Source organism: Meles meles, chromosome 8 (assembly GCF_922984935.1).
Source record: "Meles meles chromosome 8, mMelMel3.1 paternal haplotype, whole genome shotgun sequence".
Taxonomy (NCBI): Eukaryota; Metazoa; Chordata; class Mammalia; order Carnivora; family Mustelidae; genus Meles; species Meles meles.
Genome location: NC_060073.1, coordinates 17,572,864 through 17,590,386, shown reverse-complemented (window position 1 = coordinate 17,590,386; position 17,523 = coordinate 17,572,864). Strand labels below are relative to the sequence as shown.

Below are 17,523 nucleotides of genomic sequence, written 5' to 3'. Positions count from 1 at the left end.
AAGAAGTGTCCATCATTAATTATACAAAGAAGTGTCCATCATTAGCTAATTACAAAAGAGTTTGTTACATATGCATGAAACCCTCCAGACTTCCCCATTAACTACTTCTCAAGGTCTAAATGCAGATCTTCCAAGGCCAGTGGTCTTTGTCTTCAGATAATAATTACAAAGAAGTAACAACAAACCTGAGAGTGTTCTTTGAGCTGTCCTGGAACAGCAAGGACCAGTTAAGAATTTAGGACCCCACCCAAATTGCTCTCATCTCACTAGTAAACATGTGGGAAGTCACGTAGGCAAGTGCACAACACATAGCACAGACCCTTTCTCAGTGCAACTCGACTTTTCCATCCTAATAAGCCTTTTGTTAGGCTATTCGGACTTTAAAGGAGACACAAGTCAGGGCCTGGTTTGGTCCTCGTCTCAAGACTTATTGTGGCCTCCCACACTGTACCTTGTCTATTGCCTGATGTGGGGCTCAATCCCAGGACCCTGAGACTGTGACCTGAGCCAAAGGCAGAGACTTAACCCATTGAACCACCGAGGCACCCCTATTGTGAATAATACTTCAATGAACATTGGGTGCAGATATCTCTTCACAATACTGATATCATTTCCTTTGGATATATTCCTAGATGTAGGATTGCTGTATCATAGGATAGTTTTACTTTGAACTATTTTAGGAATTTCCATACTGTTTTTCCTAGTGGTCACACCTGCTTACGTTCCCACCAACAGCATACAAGGGTTTTAACTTCTCTATGTCTTCACCAAAACACTTCTTTTATAAGGGCATTTATTTCATGCCCTCATGATCTAATCACCTCCCAAAGGCACATCTGTTAATACCATTACATCAGACATTAGGATATGAAAATATGAATTTTGGGGTATGCAAACATTCAAACAATAGCTCAGGTCCAATTTCATTCTTTTGCTTATTGATATCCAGTTTTCCCAGCACAACAAAGTGAATTTCCTTTCTCCATAGTGTATTCTTGGTGCCCTTTTCAGAGATTAGTTGACTGCATATGCATGGAATTATTTCTGAGATTTCTAGTCTCTTCCATTGGTCTGCATACCTGTTTTTATGTCAGAATCATAACCTTTTCATTACTATACTTTTGATGTTGCTAGTTTTGTTCTTTTTCAAGATTGTTTTGGCTATTTGGGGTCTTTTGTGGTTCCATATGAATTTTTTTTTCAGTGCCATTAAAGTTTTGATAGGGGTTGTATTGAATCTGTAGATACTTTGGATAGTATGGAAACTTTAACAACTTTATTCTTTCGGTCCATGAACACAGGATATCTTTCCCTTTATTCATATCTTTAATATCTTTCATCAATGTCATATAATTTTAAGGATGAATATCTTTTACTTCCTTGGTTAAATTTATTCCTAAGTATTTTATTCTTTTTGATGGAATTGTAAATAAAATTATTTTCTTAACCTCTTTATTGGATAGTTTTTTGTTATTATGTATAAATGCAACTGGTTTTTGTATGATGATTTTGTATTTTGTAAGTTTGCCGAGTTTTAAAAAAAATAATTCTAGCAATTTTAGTGGAGATTTTAGGGTTATTTATATATAAGATCACGTCCAGTATGTAGTATTTTAAATCTGGCTTCTTTCTTTACCATAATGCATTGTAGACTTATGCATAATGTGTTTATCAATAGTTCATTAATTTTTATTGCTGAATATTATTCCATCCTATGGCTATATGAGAGGTTTATTTATCCCTTTTTCAATTAATAGATATTTTGGTTTGTTTCCAGATATTTGAAATAATGAGCAAAACCACTGGAAACATTCACTTAAAGGTTTTTTTTTTTTTTTTTTTTCTCATGAACATAAGTTCCCATTAAAATTGGATAAATTTCTAGGAGTGGAAGAGATGGATTTTATGTTTCCTGAAACATCTTTAAACTGTTTTCTAAAGTGTAGCATATTACTAGCAGGTTTTTTTCTGTCAGAAAGTGGCATTATCAAGTTTTTAATTTTGCCTTTTGAATAGTCAGTAGTGTTATCTTCTTGTGGTTTTAATTTGCATTTCTCAAATAGCTAATGATGTTGAAAAATTTTCATGTGATTTTTTGCCAATTGATATATCTGCTCTGGTGAAATATCTGTTCAGTTCCTTCAACCATTGTGTACTGAGTTGTTTATTATTATTATTGAAGTTGAGAGTTCTTTATATATTCGGAAAACAAGTCCTTTATCAGATATATAATTTGCAAATATTTTCTCACAGTCAGTGTCTTATCTTTCATTTTATTTAATAAAAATATCCTTTAAAGAGAATAATTTTTGTGTTATGGAGTTCAAGATATCACTTTTTAAATTGACTATGCCTTTATTGCTATACCTAGACAATCTTTGCCTAATTCAAGGTCACAAAGAACTTTTCTGATGTTCTTCATTGAGAGGTTTTATAGTTTTAGGTTTAACATTTAGCTTTATGAGCCATTTTGGATTAAATTTTATTTATGGCTTGAGGTATTGATCAAGGTTCACTCTTCGCAAAAGATACCCTTTTGTTGCAGCACCATTTGTTGAAAAAGCTATAATTTCTCTATTGAATTGCCTGCATGCATTTATCATAAGTCATAAAATATGAGGGTCTATATCTAGACTATTTGATTTCATTGACCTACATATGTACCCTTTCTCCAATACTATATATTAAGTCTAGATATCAGGTAGTGTAACTCTTTGAACTTGTTCTTTTCAAAATTAAATTTGGCTATTTTATTGTTTTACCTTTCTTTCTAAAAATATTTTATTTATACTAGGCTCTACTCTCAGCTCTATCACTTAATCTTTCTAGACTTCAGTTTCTAAATATACCTAAAAATAACTTAATGTACTTAATATAACTTCTAAGTTTGCTTTTTAGAATTTTTTAATTTTTAAAATTTCTTTTCAGTGTACCAGAATTCATTGTTTATGTATGACACCTAGTGTTCCATGCAATACGTGATCTACATAATACACACCACCAATGTTCCATGCAATACATGCCCTCCATAATTCCTCTCCCCCACCCCTTCAAAGCCCTCAGATTGTTTTTCAGTATACAGTCTCTCACGGTTCGTCTCCCCCTCCAATTTCCCCCAACTCCCTTCTCCTGTCCATTTACCCATGTCCTCCATGTTATTTCTTATGCTCCACAAATTAGTGAATCCATATGATAGTTGACTCTCTCTGCTTGACTTGTTAAACTCAGCATAATCTCTTCCAGTCCCATTCATGTTGATACAAAAGTTGGGTATTCATCATTTTTGATGGAGGCATAGTACTCCATAGTACAGTGATGATGAACATTTTTTCATGTGTCCGATAGCTATTTGTATGTCTTCATTGGAGAAGTGCCTGGTCATGTTTTCTGCCCATTTTTTAATATGATTATCTGTTTTGTGTGTGTTGAGTTTGAGAAGTTCTTTATAGATCCTGGATAACAACCTTTTGTCTGTACCGTCATTTGCAAATATCTTCTCCCATTCCGTGGGTTGCCTCTTTGTTTTGCTGACTGTTTCTTTTGCTGTGAAGAACCTTTTGATCTTGAAAAATGTTCATCATCACTAGCCACCAGGGAGATTCAAATTAAAACCACATTGAGATACCACCTTATACCAGTTAGAATGGCCAAAATTAGCAAGACAGGAAACAACGTGTGTTGGAGAGGATTTGGAGAAAGGGGAACCCTCTTACATTGTTGATGGGAATGCAAGTTCGTGCAGCCACTTTGGAGAACAGTGTGGAGATTCCTCAAGAAATTAAAAATAGAGCTATCCTATGACCCTGCAATTGCACTACTGGGTATTTACCTCAAAGATACAGATGTAGTGAAAAGAAGGGCCATCTGTACCCCAATGTTTATAGCAGCAATGGCCATGGTCGCCAAACTGTGGAAAGAACCAAGATGCCCTTCAACGGATGAATGGATAAGGAAGATGTGGTCCATATACACTATGGAGTATTATGCCTCCATCAGAAAGAATGAATATCCAACTTTTGTATCAACATGGATGGGACTGGAAGAAATTATGCTGAGTGAAATAAGTCAAGCAGAGAGAGTCAAGTATCATATGGTCTCACTTATTTGTGGAGCATAACAAAGAACATGGAGGACATGGGGAGATGGAGAGGAGAAGGGAGTTGAGGGAAATTGGAAGGGGAGATGAACCATGAGAGACTATGGACTCTGAAAAACAATTTGAGGGTTTTGAAGGGGCAGGGGGTGGGAAGATGGGGGAGCCAGGTGGTGGGTATTATGGAAGGCACTTATTGAATGGAGCACTGGGTGTGGTGCATAAACAATAAATTCTGTTACACTGAAAAGAAATTAAAAAAAAAAAAAGAAAAAATACTCCATAGTGTATATGGACCACATCTTCCGTATCCCTTTGTCCATTGAAGGAATACTATGAGCACTGGGGTACAGATGGCCCTTCTTTTCACTACATCTGTATCTTTGGGGTAAATACCCAGTAGTACAATTGCAGAGTCATAGGGAAGCTCTATTTTTAATTTCTTAAGGAATCTCCACACTGTTTTCCAAAGTGGCTGTACCAACTTGCATTCCCACCAACAGTGTAAGAGGGTTCCCCTTTCTCCACATCCTCTCCAACACACATTATTTACTGTCTTGTTAATTTTGGCCATTCAAACTGGTGTAAGGTGGTATCTCAATGTGGTTTTGATTTGAATCTCCCTGATGGCTAGTGATGATGAACATTTTTCATGTGTCTGTTAGCCATTTGAATGTCCTCATTGGAGAAGTGCCTGGTCATATCTTCTGCCCATTTTTTGACATGATTATCTGTTTTGTGTGTGTTGAGTTTGAGAAGTTCTTTATAGATCCTGGATATCAGCATTTTGTCTGTACTGTCATTTGTTAATGTCTTCTCCCATTCCATGGGTTGTCTCTTTGTTTTTTTTGACTGTTCTCTGTGCTGTGCAGAAGGTTTTGATCTTGACTAAGTCCCCAAAATTCATTTTGATTTTGTTTCCTTTGCCTTTGGAGACATATCTTGAAAGAAGTTGCTGTGGCTGATATCGAAGAGGTTACTGCCTATATTCTCCTCTATGATTCTGATGGATTCCTGCCTTACGTTGGGGTCTTTTATTCATTTCGAGTTTATCTTTGTACATGGTGTAAGAGAATGTTTGAGTTTCATTCTTCTACTTATAGCTGTCCAGTTGTCCCAGCACCAATTATTGAAGAGACTGTTTTTTCCACTGTATATTTTTTCCTACTTTGTTGAAGATTATTTGACCATATGGTCAAGGGTCCATATCTGGGCTCTCTACTCTGTTCCACTGGTCTATGTGTCTGTTTTTATGTCAGTACCATGCTGTCTTGGTGATCACAGATTTGCATTAAATCTTGAAATCAGTCAACATGATGGCCCCAGTTTTGTTTCTCTTTATCAACATTTCCTTAGCAATTTGGGGTGTCTTCTGATCCAATACACATGTTAGGATTGTTTGCTCCAGCTCTTTGAAAAATGCCAGTGGAATTTTGATTGGAATGGCATTGAAAGTATAGATTGCTCTAGGCATTATAGACATTTTAACAATGTTTATTCTTCTTTTTTTAAATTAGTTTATTTGTTTATTTACAGCATAAGAGTGTTCATTGTTTTGGCATCACACCCAGTGCTCCATGCAGTACCTGCCCTCCCTATTACCCACCACCTGGTTCCTCAACCTCCCACTCCCCCCCCCCACCCCTTCAAAACCCTCTGGTTGTTTTTCAGAGTCCATAGTCTCTCATGGTTCATCTCCCTTTCCAGTTTCCCTCAACTATCTCTCCTCTCCATCTCCCCATGTCCTCCATGTTATTTGTTATGCTCCACAAATAAGTGAGACCATAGGATACTTGACTCTCTCTGCTTGACTTATTTCACTCAGCATAATTTCTTCCAGTCCTGTCCATGTTGCTACAAAAGTTGGGTATTCATCCTTTCTGATGAAGGCATAATACTCCATTGTATGTACCACATCTTCCTTATCCATTCATCCGTTGAAGGGCATCTTGGTTCTTTCCACAGTTTGGCGACCGTAGCCAAAAAGGTTGATATCCAGGATCTATAAAGAACTTCTCAAACTCAACACACACAAAACAGATAATCATATCGAAAAATGTGCAGAAGATATGAACAGACACTTCTCCAACGAAGACATACAAATGACTATCAGACACATGAAAAAATGTTCATCATCACTAGCCATCAGGGAGATTCAAATTAAAACCACATTGAGATACCACCTGACACCAGTTAGAATGGCCAAAATTAGCAAGACAGGAAACAACGTGTGTTGGAGAGGATGTGGGAAAGGGGAACCCTCTTACACTGTTGGTGGGAATGCAAGTTAGTGCAGCCACTTTGTAGAACAGTGTGGAGACTCCTGAAGAAATTAAGAATAGAGCTTCCCTATGACCCTGCAATTGCACTGCTGGGTATTTACCCCAAAGATACAGATGTAGTGAAAAGAAGGGCCATCTGTACCCCAATGTTTATTCTTCTGATCCATGAGCAGATCTATCTTTTTGTCTTTTTGGAGCTATCTTCTTTAATTACTCACTTGACTTAAGAGTTAGCCATAATTAACCAGTATGTCAATTTTATCTTCCTTGGAACTGAATCAGGCAAAGGGAGAAGCAGTCTCCCCACTGAGCAAGGGGCCTGAAACTCAACCTGATTCTAGTACCTTGGGATCATGACCTGAGCTGAAAGCAGATGCTTAATCACCCAGCCACACAGGAATCCTGTTATTTTACCTTTATAGGTAAATTTTTGAATCAACTTATTTTTATAACACATAAAAGCTTAGTGGGATTTTGTTGAGAGTTGCACAAAATCTATATATCATTTTTTTTAAGATTTTATTTATTTATTTGACAGACAGAGATCACAACTAGGCAGAGAGGCAGGCAGAGAGAGGAGGAAGCAGGCTCCCTGCGGAGCAGAGAGCTTGATGCGGGACTCGATCTCAGGCACCTGGGATCATGACCTGAGCTGAAAGCAGAGGCTTGAACCCACTGAGCCATGCAGGCGCCCCAAGTCTATATATCATTTTGAGGAGATTTGAGATTTTAGCAGTAATGAGCCTTCCAATTCCTGACTGTGGTATATCTTTCCAAATACTTACTTTTCCTTTGACATTTTTCATTAATGTTTTGTAGTTTAAGTATGCTACAGCATATATTTATGCATTTTATGCCTAAAGAGGTCATGATTCTTATTGTTAATTTAAATGGCACATTTAAAAATTTCAATTTCAAGTTGTTTTTTGTTAGTTTATAGATACATGATTAATTTTTTGGATCATGTATGTATCTTATGACCTTACTAAACTCACTAATTAATTCTAGTAACTCTTTTTATAGATCCTTTGAGATTTTCCAGGTATGAAACTATTTTGTCTTTGAATAGCGAAATTTTAGAAGATTGGTCTGATTATTGTTCTTGTGATGCTCTTGTTTCCAGGTGTAAGGGTTATGTTGGATGAATAAAATGAGTTAGGGAGTATTTTAATTTCTCCTTATTCTTGAACATATTTATGTAAGATTGGTGCTATGCTTTGATTAATTTTTGTATAGGATAATTGATAAATTTGTATGGGAGTGAAATTTTTACTTTGGGAAGGGAAACATTTAAAATTATTTATTTATTTATTTATTTAACAGTATTAGATTATTCCAGTTCAAAAGTATTATTATTATTATTATTATTATTATTATTATTATTATTATTTTTTAAGTCTTTTCTCTACCCAACATGAGGCTTGAACTCATGCCCCGAAGATCAAGAGTCACATGCTCCACTGATGAGCCAGCCAGGCACCCCAGATGATTTCAGTTTTTAATTATTTTTCTGTGTCTCTTTAGAAAGATGTATCTTTCATAACAGAGCTCCACTTTCTTAGATGGCATAAATTCATTTATGATGCTCTTTTGTTATCATTTTCAGATCAGTAGAATGGATGGATGGAGCTCTCTTCATTCTTGATTCTTATCCTTTAGTCTTTCTCTTAGCTTTTCTTAATCCATTTTGCTAGGAATGTGTCAGTTTTATGAATCTTTGAAAGAACAACTTCCTGGATTTATATTTTTTCTCTATTCTATGTTGTATTCCGGTTTTTATTCAATTAATTTCTTGCTCCATGGTTTCTATCTTTTATTTAGTATTTCCATTCTACCCAATGTTCTTTGGATTTATTTTGGTTTTCCTTGCTCAGGGTCTTAAGATGGAAGCTTGACTTCATTTCATGTAATGTCTCTTGGTTCTTAATACTTCTATTTACAGCTATCCATTTCTTTCTAAGCACTCCTTTAACTGCACCCAGTTCACAGACACACACACACACACACACACACACACACACACACACACACACACCCTTTCATTATCTTTCTGTTGAAACTTCATTTTAAAAACTATTCACTGAGTTGTCTGGGTGGCTCAGTCAGTTAAGCATCTGCCTTTGGTTCAGGTCATGATCTCAGGGTCCTGGGATCTAGTCTCTCACTGGCCTCCTTGTTCAGTGGGGATTCTGCTTCTACCTCTACCTGCTGCTCCCTCTGCTTGTGCATGCTCTCTCTCTGGCAAATAAATAAATAAAATCTTAAAAAATAAAAATAAATAAAAACTATTCACTGATATTTCTTCTTTAATTCATGGTAATTTAAATTTTTGTTTCTTAATTTGTAAATAATTGGGAAACAGTGCTATATTTCTGTTGAATTTCATTATATATATTCTGTATGATTTAAGTCCTTTAAAATGCATTGCAATTTGTTTTTCAGCCAAGTGTAGTGTGCATTTTGGTGAACATTCTCTGAGCACTCTGAGATAAGTGGAAACCTCCCACAGTGTTTTTGCCCTCCCTACTCCCATAGTAACACAGGTTCTGTCAACTTGTCTGTGTGCCCCTATGTGACAAATTCAAGGCTCTCCCCCTTAGGGGAGAATCTTGCTTTATCCACATTTGCTCCACGTCACTCGGCATCAGGGAAATACAAATCAAAACCACAATGAGATATCACCTCACACCAGTCAGAATGGCTAAAATTAACAAGTCAGGAAATGACAGATGCTGGAGAGGATGTGGAGAAAGGGGAACCCTCCTCCACTCTTGGTGGGAATGCAAGCTGGTGCAACTACTCTGGAAAACAGCATGGAGGTTCCTCAAAATGTTGAAAATAGAACTACCCTATGACCCAGCAATTGCACTACTGGGTATTTACCCTAAAGATACAAACATAGTGATCCGAAGGGGCACGTGTACCCGAATGTTTATAGCAGCAATGTCTACAATAGCCAAACTATGGAAAGAACCTAGATGTCCATCAACAGATGAATGGATAAAGAAGATGTGGTATATATACACAAGGAATACTATGCAGCCATCAAAAGAAATGAAATCTTGCCATTTGCGACGACGTGGATGGCACATTTGAGACAACTTTTAAATGGGTCATACACAATTTACTTTTGTGATGCCCTGGAAGTCAGTTTAGGTGCCTGTGTGCAAAGACATAGCTTAAGTGTAACCAAAACAGCTATGCCTATTTTGAAAGTCATGCTTGAAAGAAAAGAGTCTTGACATATTTTATTTCTGTCCACACTGGACATTTCTCTTTTGGTGATTCAATCTCAAGTTGTTCTTTTGTGATTTCTCCCCAAGAGGAAAAGTTTAAGTTCTGTGTACGTGGTTATTATCCTGGTGGCATCTCTGGAGATGCAGGCCTACCCTCACAATTATGATGAAGGTCCCAATGAATTTAATTAGGGAAGAATCAGTCTTGGAAATGTACCAGTTCAATGACTCAACAATCTGTGTTGTAGTTCAAATGCAGATAAACTGTTTACACACCATTGTCTTGATCTAGGAGTGTTTGGATCAGTGTTCAATGCCCGGCTTTATCAGGAATTGAAAGGAAGGACTCAAAACATAATGAAGTATGTATATGAAATTATTCTCCATACAGGGAATCCAAGGTTTAACTATGCTTTGTGAAGACAGACCAGTATAACTGACCACATAACCACATAAGCTTTCCTAACAATTCACAACTTTCTCTCCTGCAAATTTAAACTTTTTTTTAAAATATTTTTTTTAAAAATTTGCTTGAGATGGAGCACCTGGGTGGCTTAGTAGGCTAAAGCCTCTGCCTTCGACTCAGGTCATGATCCCAGGGTCCTCGGATTGAGCTCCACATCGGGCTCTCTGCTTAGTAGAGAGCCTGCTTTCCCACCCTCTTCTCTCTGCCTGCCTCTCTGCCTACATGTGATCTCTATCTGTCAAATAAATAAATAAATAAAATCTTAAAAAAATTTGTTTGAAAGAGAGCTAGTGGGTGAGTGAGACAGAGAACTCACAAGGAGGGTTAGGGGGCAGAGGCAGAGGGAGGAAAACACACACACACACACAAACACCAAAACAAACAAACAAACAAACAAACAAACAAAAAACTCCCCTCTGAACCAGGAGCCCTATATAGGACTTCAGCCTATATAGCCTTATATAGGACCATGGGATAATGATCTGAGTGGAAGGAAGACACATAACTGACTGAGCCAGCCAGGTGCCCACTTGACCTTCTTCTTCTTTTTTTTTAACCTCAAAATGTTGGTTTAACATTCTTTTTTAATTGAGACAAATCTGCTATCAATGAAGATTTTGGGTCTCTTTGTTCATAGTCAGTATTCAGACTTGTTTAGGTTATAGGGCCTTTGTATTCATTTGGAAATCCCAGAAATTTGAGGTAACCTTTTTCTGAAAGACTGAAATGAATAAGACTTTCTGCAAACATAGAAAGCATTGTTTACATGGAAACAGTTCAAGATCCTGTGATGATGCATGAGTTTTCCTGGTCTGTGTGAACAGAAATGGTATCAGTGCACAAAAGAGAAGGGAGAAGGGATGCAACCTTGAATTGAAAGGCGTTTCACCCAGGAAGTGTAATTAGATGTGAGATTCCAAAGTAGACTTTATATTTTACATCTTGGTCGTGCTGGGATTCAGTCTTTTAAAAGATCTGCTGTGTGAATCTGATAATCAGCTATATTAGGGATTCTTTATGGCTATTAGAATATATGGGAATTAGCTCAGTTCTGTAATACTCTTTTTGGTGATTTTTATGTATAAAGATATAGAATAAATGTACTATTTTAACAGTATTTTTAGAAAGTAGTTTCAGGCTTAGGGATATTTTAATGGGCAAGATATTTCTAACTCTACAGATGGTTTCAATTGATATGTTCTCTGAGCATTGTTTGCTGATCTGTGGAAGTTTAGAGGATGCTGCAGCATCCACAAACTTGAATGAGTGATTTGAAGAATCCAAGGTCACACTTTCCTAATCAAGCTCTTACTTCAGTTCCTATGTTTCTGTTTACAGATGAGTTTCAACATCATAGCATATGACTGTTGGCTATTCCTATAAATGCTTCTCTATATGATTTACCCACTTGCCATTGGTTTCTTTGTCTTCTATATTTTATTTGCTTAAAACTCTGTGTATTTTGATATCACTGTGTATGATCTCTGAAATGCAAGTCTTTACCCCCATCTACTTTTATCTATTGATGTCATGGTATCTTTTTAAAGTCCTTGAGATGTTTTGAAATCATAAAATGTATCAATTTCATTTATGAATTAAGAGGATTCTAGAAGTTAGAAAGTCATCTCTTGTGTTAGCTGGGAAGTAAATACAAATCTTGCTGTAGTTTTTCATTAATACAATGCTTTTAAAAATTTTTATATGAAGGGTGCCTGGGTGGCTCAGTTGGTTAAGCAACTGCCTTCAGCTCAGGTCGTGGTCCCAGAGTCCTGGGATAGAGTTCCACATCGGGCTCCCAGCTCCATGCGGAGTCTGCTTCTCCCTCTGACCTCCCCTCTCATGGTCTCTCTCACTCTGTCTCTCTCTCAAAATAAATAAATAAAAATCTTTAAAAAAATTTATATGAAGACTTCACTACATGTACAATTTTATTCCCTTCCAGTTGGAAAGCCGGTTGTGTCCCTCCATTTATTTATTACTGTGTCCTTCTCCCACAATGTCTTTAGTGACTTATCTCTGCCTGAGTGAGGTTAGGGAGAATGTTTTCATCCACCTTGTAATCTTTTATTTTCTGAAAGTACTGCAACATAAGAAACTATATAGCCTAGTAGGTAAATGAATAAACAAATTGTGTTAGATTTCAGGAATTCACCATAATCATTACATTTATAGCTAATTTTGTCTTGAATTGTGAAATAAGGAGATTCAAAAGAACATATGGAACACAGGAACAATGTGACTGAGTTTGTCCTCTTGGGGCTCACCCAGAGCCTCCAAGGTCAGAAAATACTCTTTGTTGTGTTCTTAATCATCTACATCGTGACGATGGTGGACAACCTACTCATTGTGGTGACTGTGGTGGTCAGCCCATCCCTGGATACCCCTATGTACTTCTTCCTTGGTTACTTATCATTTATGGATGCTGTTTATTCCACTACAATTACTCCAAATATGATTATAGACTTACTCTATGAGAAGAAAACAATTTCTGTACAAGCTTGCATGTCCCAGCTCTTTATAGAGCACTTATTTGGTGGTGCTGAGATTTTGCTCCTGGTGGCCATGGCCTATGACCGCTACGTAGCCATCTGCAAACCTTTGCATTATTTGACAATCATGAATCAACGGGTGTGTTTTCTGTTGCTGCTGTTGGCCTGGGTTGGAGGTTTTCTGCATGCTATTGTTCAACTTCTCTTTGCTTACAACCTTCCCTTCTGTGGTCCCAATGTCATCGACCACTTCATCTGCGACATGTATCCGTTATTAAAACTTGCCTGCACTGACACCTATATTATTGGTCTCACTGTAGTTGCCAATAATGGGGCAATCTGTGTGGTTATTTTTACAATCTTACTTATTTCCTATGGGGTCATTCTACACTCTCTTAAGACTCTTAGTCAGGAAGGAAGGCGCAAAGCCTTATCCACTTGCGGCTCTCACATTACAGTGGTGGTCCTCTTCTTTGTCCCTTGCATTTTTACATATGTGAGACCTCCTTCTACTTTACCCATTGATAAATCCTTGGCTGTGTTTTACACAGTTATCACACCTATGTTAAACCCTCTGATCTATACTCTGAGAAATGGAGAGATGAAAAACGCTATGAAAAAGCTGTGGACCAGAGGAAGAAAATGATGCCGGAGAGAAATTGTCACCTATTTTTCAATGAAGATTTCCTCCACCCAGGAAAGGCTTATTTATTTGTAATGAATTTCTCCTCAGGTTTAATGAACTTGTGTATGATGAAAGCATTTAAGGTGTAGATATTATAATGATCAAAAAAGATTTCTCAGATTTTCATAAATTGTTAGTTAAGTGGTTCTGTAGCTTTTGGGCATAAATATTTTTTATCAAAACTATAGGTTTGTGTTCTATGTGATGAGTTATGCTGTAATTAATACTGTACCTTTATTTTCATTACTGGACAATTTTCACATGCTTCTCTTTTGTCTAGTTGTTCTTTTTCAGAATTAATAGTGCTCATTATATATTTCAGAGAAACATTTTAAGAAATGGGTCATAAACACTTGGTTCACTCCTCCCATACAAAGACTTCTCATACTTAATTCTTAAAATATATGTCTTATTTTTATAACTGCAAGATGTTTAAGTATATAATTTTGTTCATATTACTTAACTAATAGGATTGAAAATGAATTCTGCTTCCAAGTCATAATATTAATGATAAAGAAGTTAAGGCACAAAAAATATCCAAACAAAAGACTAGATATGATAAGTAAGATTTATTTATTTTTCTAATTGGGGAATCCTATTATTTCCTCATGTGGAGCACCTTTGTTTTGTGTTATATTTTCATTGAGATGATCCATTAATCTTCCCTTATAGTTTAGAGTATTTGATAATATCTCCGCCATTTTTCAGTATCTCCATTTCTTGTTTTGTTTATAGTGTTTCACAGCCTTCTTGAGGGACCTTGGCCCTTAATTTCATATATGGAATTAACACAATCCATACCTCATGAGCTTCAAGTATGCAATGCAGAACCCGACACCAGATATTTTGGGTGATATCATTTGTAAGAAAGATGTTGACAATATGGCATGACACTTTTACCTCTTCTCTTAAAGGAATGCAGATTGTTGAGTAATAAAGAGGTCATAATATACATTGATTTCTTTACCAGAGATCTCTTTCATAAGTCTCCCTCTCTCTGAATGAGGTTTGAAAGAAAATGTTATGTGACTCTAATAGTGTAGGAAGCATGTGGTCAAAAAACCTCATGTTTCTGCCTCCCTTATTTAGTCTGGATTCATGGAGTGCCCTGGCTATGCAGAATAGAGCCTTTTCACTGGTAAGTCACAGTGTATGAGAAACTTTATATCCCAACTTATACCAATTATTATTACATGGAAATTTCTTATGTCATCTAAAAGTCTTCCCAAATAGGACATTATCATTGAATAATAGTAAACAGAAGTTATATCATTAGGTCTACTACTTTTGGATGTTGCTATAGACTGAATGTTTGTGTTCCTTCCAAAATTCAATAAATTCTTTATAATACATGATATTTGGAGGTGGGGTGTTTGGGAGCTGATTAGGTCATGAAGGTAGAGTTCTTATGAATGTGACTACTGTCTCTTTTAAAAAGAGACATCAGTCAACAAAACAAAGCAACAAGGCGTGTGTTGATTACAAGGCAGTAAACAAAAAGTGTTGGAGAGGATGTGGAGAAAGGGGAACCCTCTTACACTGTTGGTGGGAATGAAATTTGTACAGCCACTTTGGAAAACAGTGTGGGGATTCCTCAAAAAATAAAAATAGAGCTACCCTATGACTCTGAAATTGCACTACTGGGTATTTATCCCAATGATACAGATGTAGTGAATAGAAGGGCCATCTGTACCCCAATGTTCATAGGAGTAATGGTCACAGTCGCCAAACTGTGACATCAGATGAATGGATAAAGAATATATGTTCCATATATACAATGGAGTATTATGCCTCCATCAGAAAGGATGAATACCCAACTTTTGTATCAACATGGACAGGACTGGAAGAGATTATGCTGAGTGAAAAAAGTCAAGCAGAGAAAGTCAATTATCATATTGTTTCACTTACTTGTGGAGCATAAGGAATAAAATGGAGGACATTGGGAGGAGAGAAGAAGGGAGTTGGGGGAAATTGGAGGGGGAGATGAACATGAGAGACTGTGGACTCTGAGAAACAAACTGAGGGTTTTGGAGGGGAGAGGGTTGGGAAGTTGTGTGAGCCTGGTCGTGGGTACTATGGAGGGCACATATTGTATGGAGCACTTGGTGTGGTGCATAAACAATGAATCCTGGAACACTGAAAATAAATAAAACAAAATAAAAAATAGAGAAAATCTATAGTAATTTCAACATAAGCATATACTATGAATGATAAAACAAACTCAGTGTTAAAGAACTGTATGATTCCTTCTTATTCTAAACAAAAGCAACATGAATTCCCTAAAAGTGAGAGAGAGGGGAGAGAGAGAGAGAGGGAGAGAGATACCACACAACCCACTTACTTTTTCTGCAATGCCAGAACACAGCAAAGACAGTTATCTATGAACTAGGATGCAAGTTCTCACCAGATATGGAATCTGTAAGTGTCTTGATCTTGGACTTCCCAGACCCCAGAACTGTAAAAAATACTAACTTTTGTTGAAGCCAATCAGTCTGTGGTATTCTGTTAGTGTCGCCCAAATGGACTTAGACATTTAGTTAATTTCCAAATTTGTACTGTTATTGCAAGTAATGAGATAAAAATCTTGATTAATCTTTTATATTAATTATTCTATAAGTTCCTTTAAGCCATGAAACGTTACTTAACTGTCTTTATACTCTGTATTTGCACAATGTGTGACATAGAATCCACTCCATGAACTTTGTCAGTTACTTGCATTCTTGAATTCTTGATCTCTTGAAGAGTTTTTACTGATGAATTTTCATGAACTCTTTCTACATTAAATATGTACATTTGCTACAGTAGTCTTCTTTGATATTTGCTCAAAACATTTAACTTATTTATGTTGTAATTAAGGGTGTTTTCTATAATGATGTTCCCATATTCTTTTACTTTTGATTTCTTCTATCCCATCACTCTTGAAAAATTTCATTTACTTTTTTTGGTGAATTTATAAATTTTATCATCTTTTTAAAAAATAAAAATAAATCTCAAAAACGTTTTCCTTTTATGTGATCTAGGATTTATTTCTGTTTGTAATAAAGACAAATCTAAACCTGTTTCCTTAAACAGGAAAAATAATCTTCCAAGGTTATTATTAATTTTAGTAATAATTTAAAATTTTCTATTTAATATGTCAACTTTTATACAATTATCGTGTTGGATTTGTGGCCCATTTCCCCTCCTCTTGTGCTGTTCCCTCCTCCTCCTCCACCTCCTCCTCCTTTTCCTTTGGTGTATTTCCCTACCACTAGCATTCTACATCAGTAGTCAAGGATTTTAAGGTGTATTATACCTTGTAGGGCACATAACCCTTGTAGGGTTAATCTCCCTTAATTACTCAGCCTTTTGAAGTCTCTTGAAATTTTTAAATATTTATTTTCCTGATAAACCTTAGGATTATTTTGTGAAGTTTGAAACCTTCCCGTAAATCTATATTTACAGGAATTTCATGACCCTCCACATTTATTTTGAGGAAAATGGCATGTTTTCATATCTTGCTTACCCACCCAGAATGAGACATATATTGTGAAGGCTTGATCAATGTCTCAGTAAATTTTGTAATCATTTCCATAGAATATATATGAATCTTGACGTTTGGTTTTATTAATTAAAAAGCAGCTTGTATTATTTGCATTTGATTCACATTTTCTTTTTCTAAAATTTAAATTCAATTAGTGAACATATAGTACATCATTAGTTTAGATGTATTTATCAGTTGCATATAATACCCAGTGCTCTTCACATCACATGCCCTCCTTAATGCCCATCACACAGTTACCACATCCCCCCACTGACCTTTCCTTTCATAACCCTCAGTTTGTCCACATGAGCTGATCAGAAAGGGCCAGTGTCTTTTGCTGGCATGAATTATAGCACAATACTCAAAGGCATGTGTGTATGTTTGCATGCAAAATTTCATAGGCCTACATTTGACAATACACAAGTAGGTATGCAACCACAGAGATCTCTATCTGACCTCATGTAGCTCTGTATAATATATATATATATATATATATATATTATACCAGGTATTATATCAGGTTATATATAGGTACATTGTTCAATGACCTGTAGGTATATATCCAATTTCATATATGTGTCTATATGTGAACATAGAGAAGTCTGTTACCAACAACATATGGATAAGTATCTGACTACCCATATTAATGCATATGTGTATATATAAGTATTTGACATGATCACACACAGTGTGATCTGTATCTGTATCTGACTACATACAGGACTATATCTTGACATACACAAGTCTTT

General features: G+C 36.2%; 1 protein-coding gene across 1 annotated transcript; it reads left to right on the top strand.

Annotated features, from left to right (window-relative positions):
* Nucleotides 1-12,294: 12,294 nt before the first annotated feature.
* On the top strand, nucleotides 12,295-13,212 carry LOC123949113 (olfactory receptor 4A15-like). The gene has a single exon (XM_046016445.1). It carries the CDS (start codon nucleotides 12,295-12,297, stop codon nucleotides 13,210-13,212), a length of 918 nt encoding a protein of 305 aa, XP_045872401.1.
* The last annotated feature ends 4,311 nt before the right edge of the window (nucleotides 13,213-17,523 follow it).

What these genes read in the sequence shown, in the direction of transcription:
- LOC123949113 (XM_046016445.1), top strand. Translation starts at nt 12,295, where the DNA reads ATGGAACACAGGAACAATGTGACTGAGTTTGTCCTCTTGGGGCTCACC.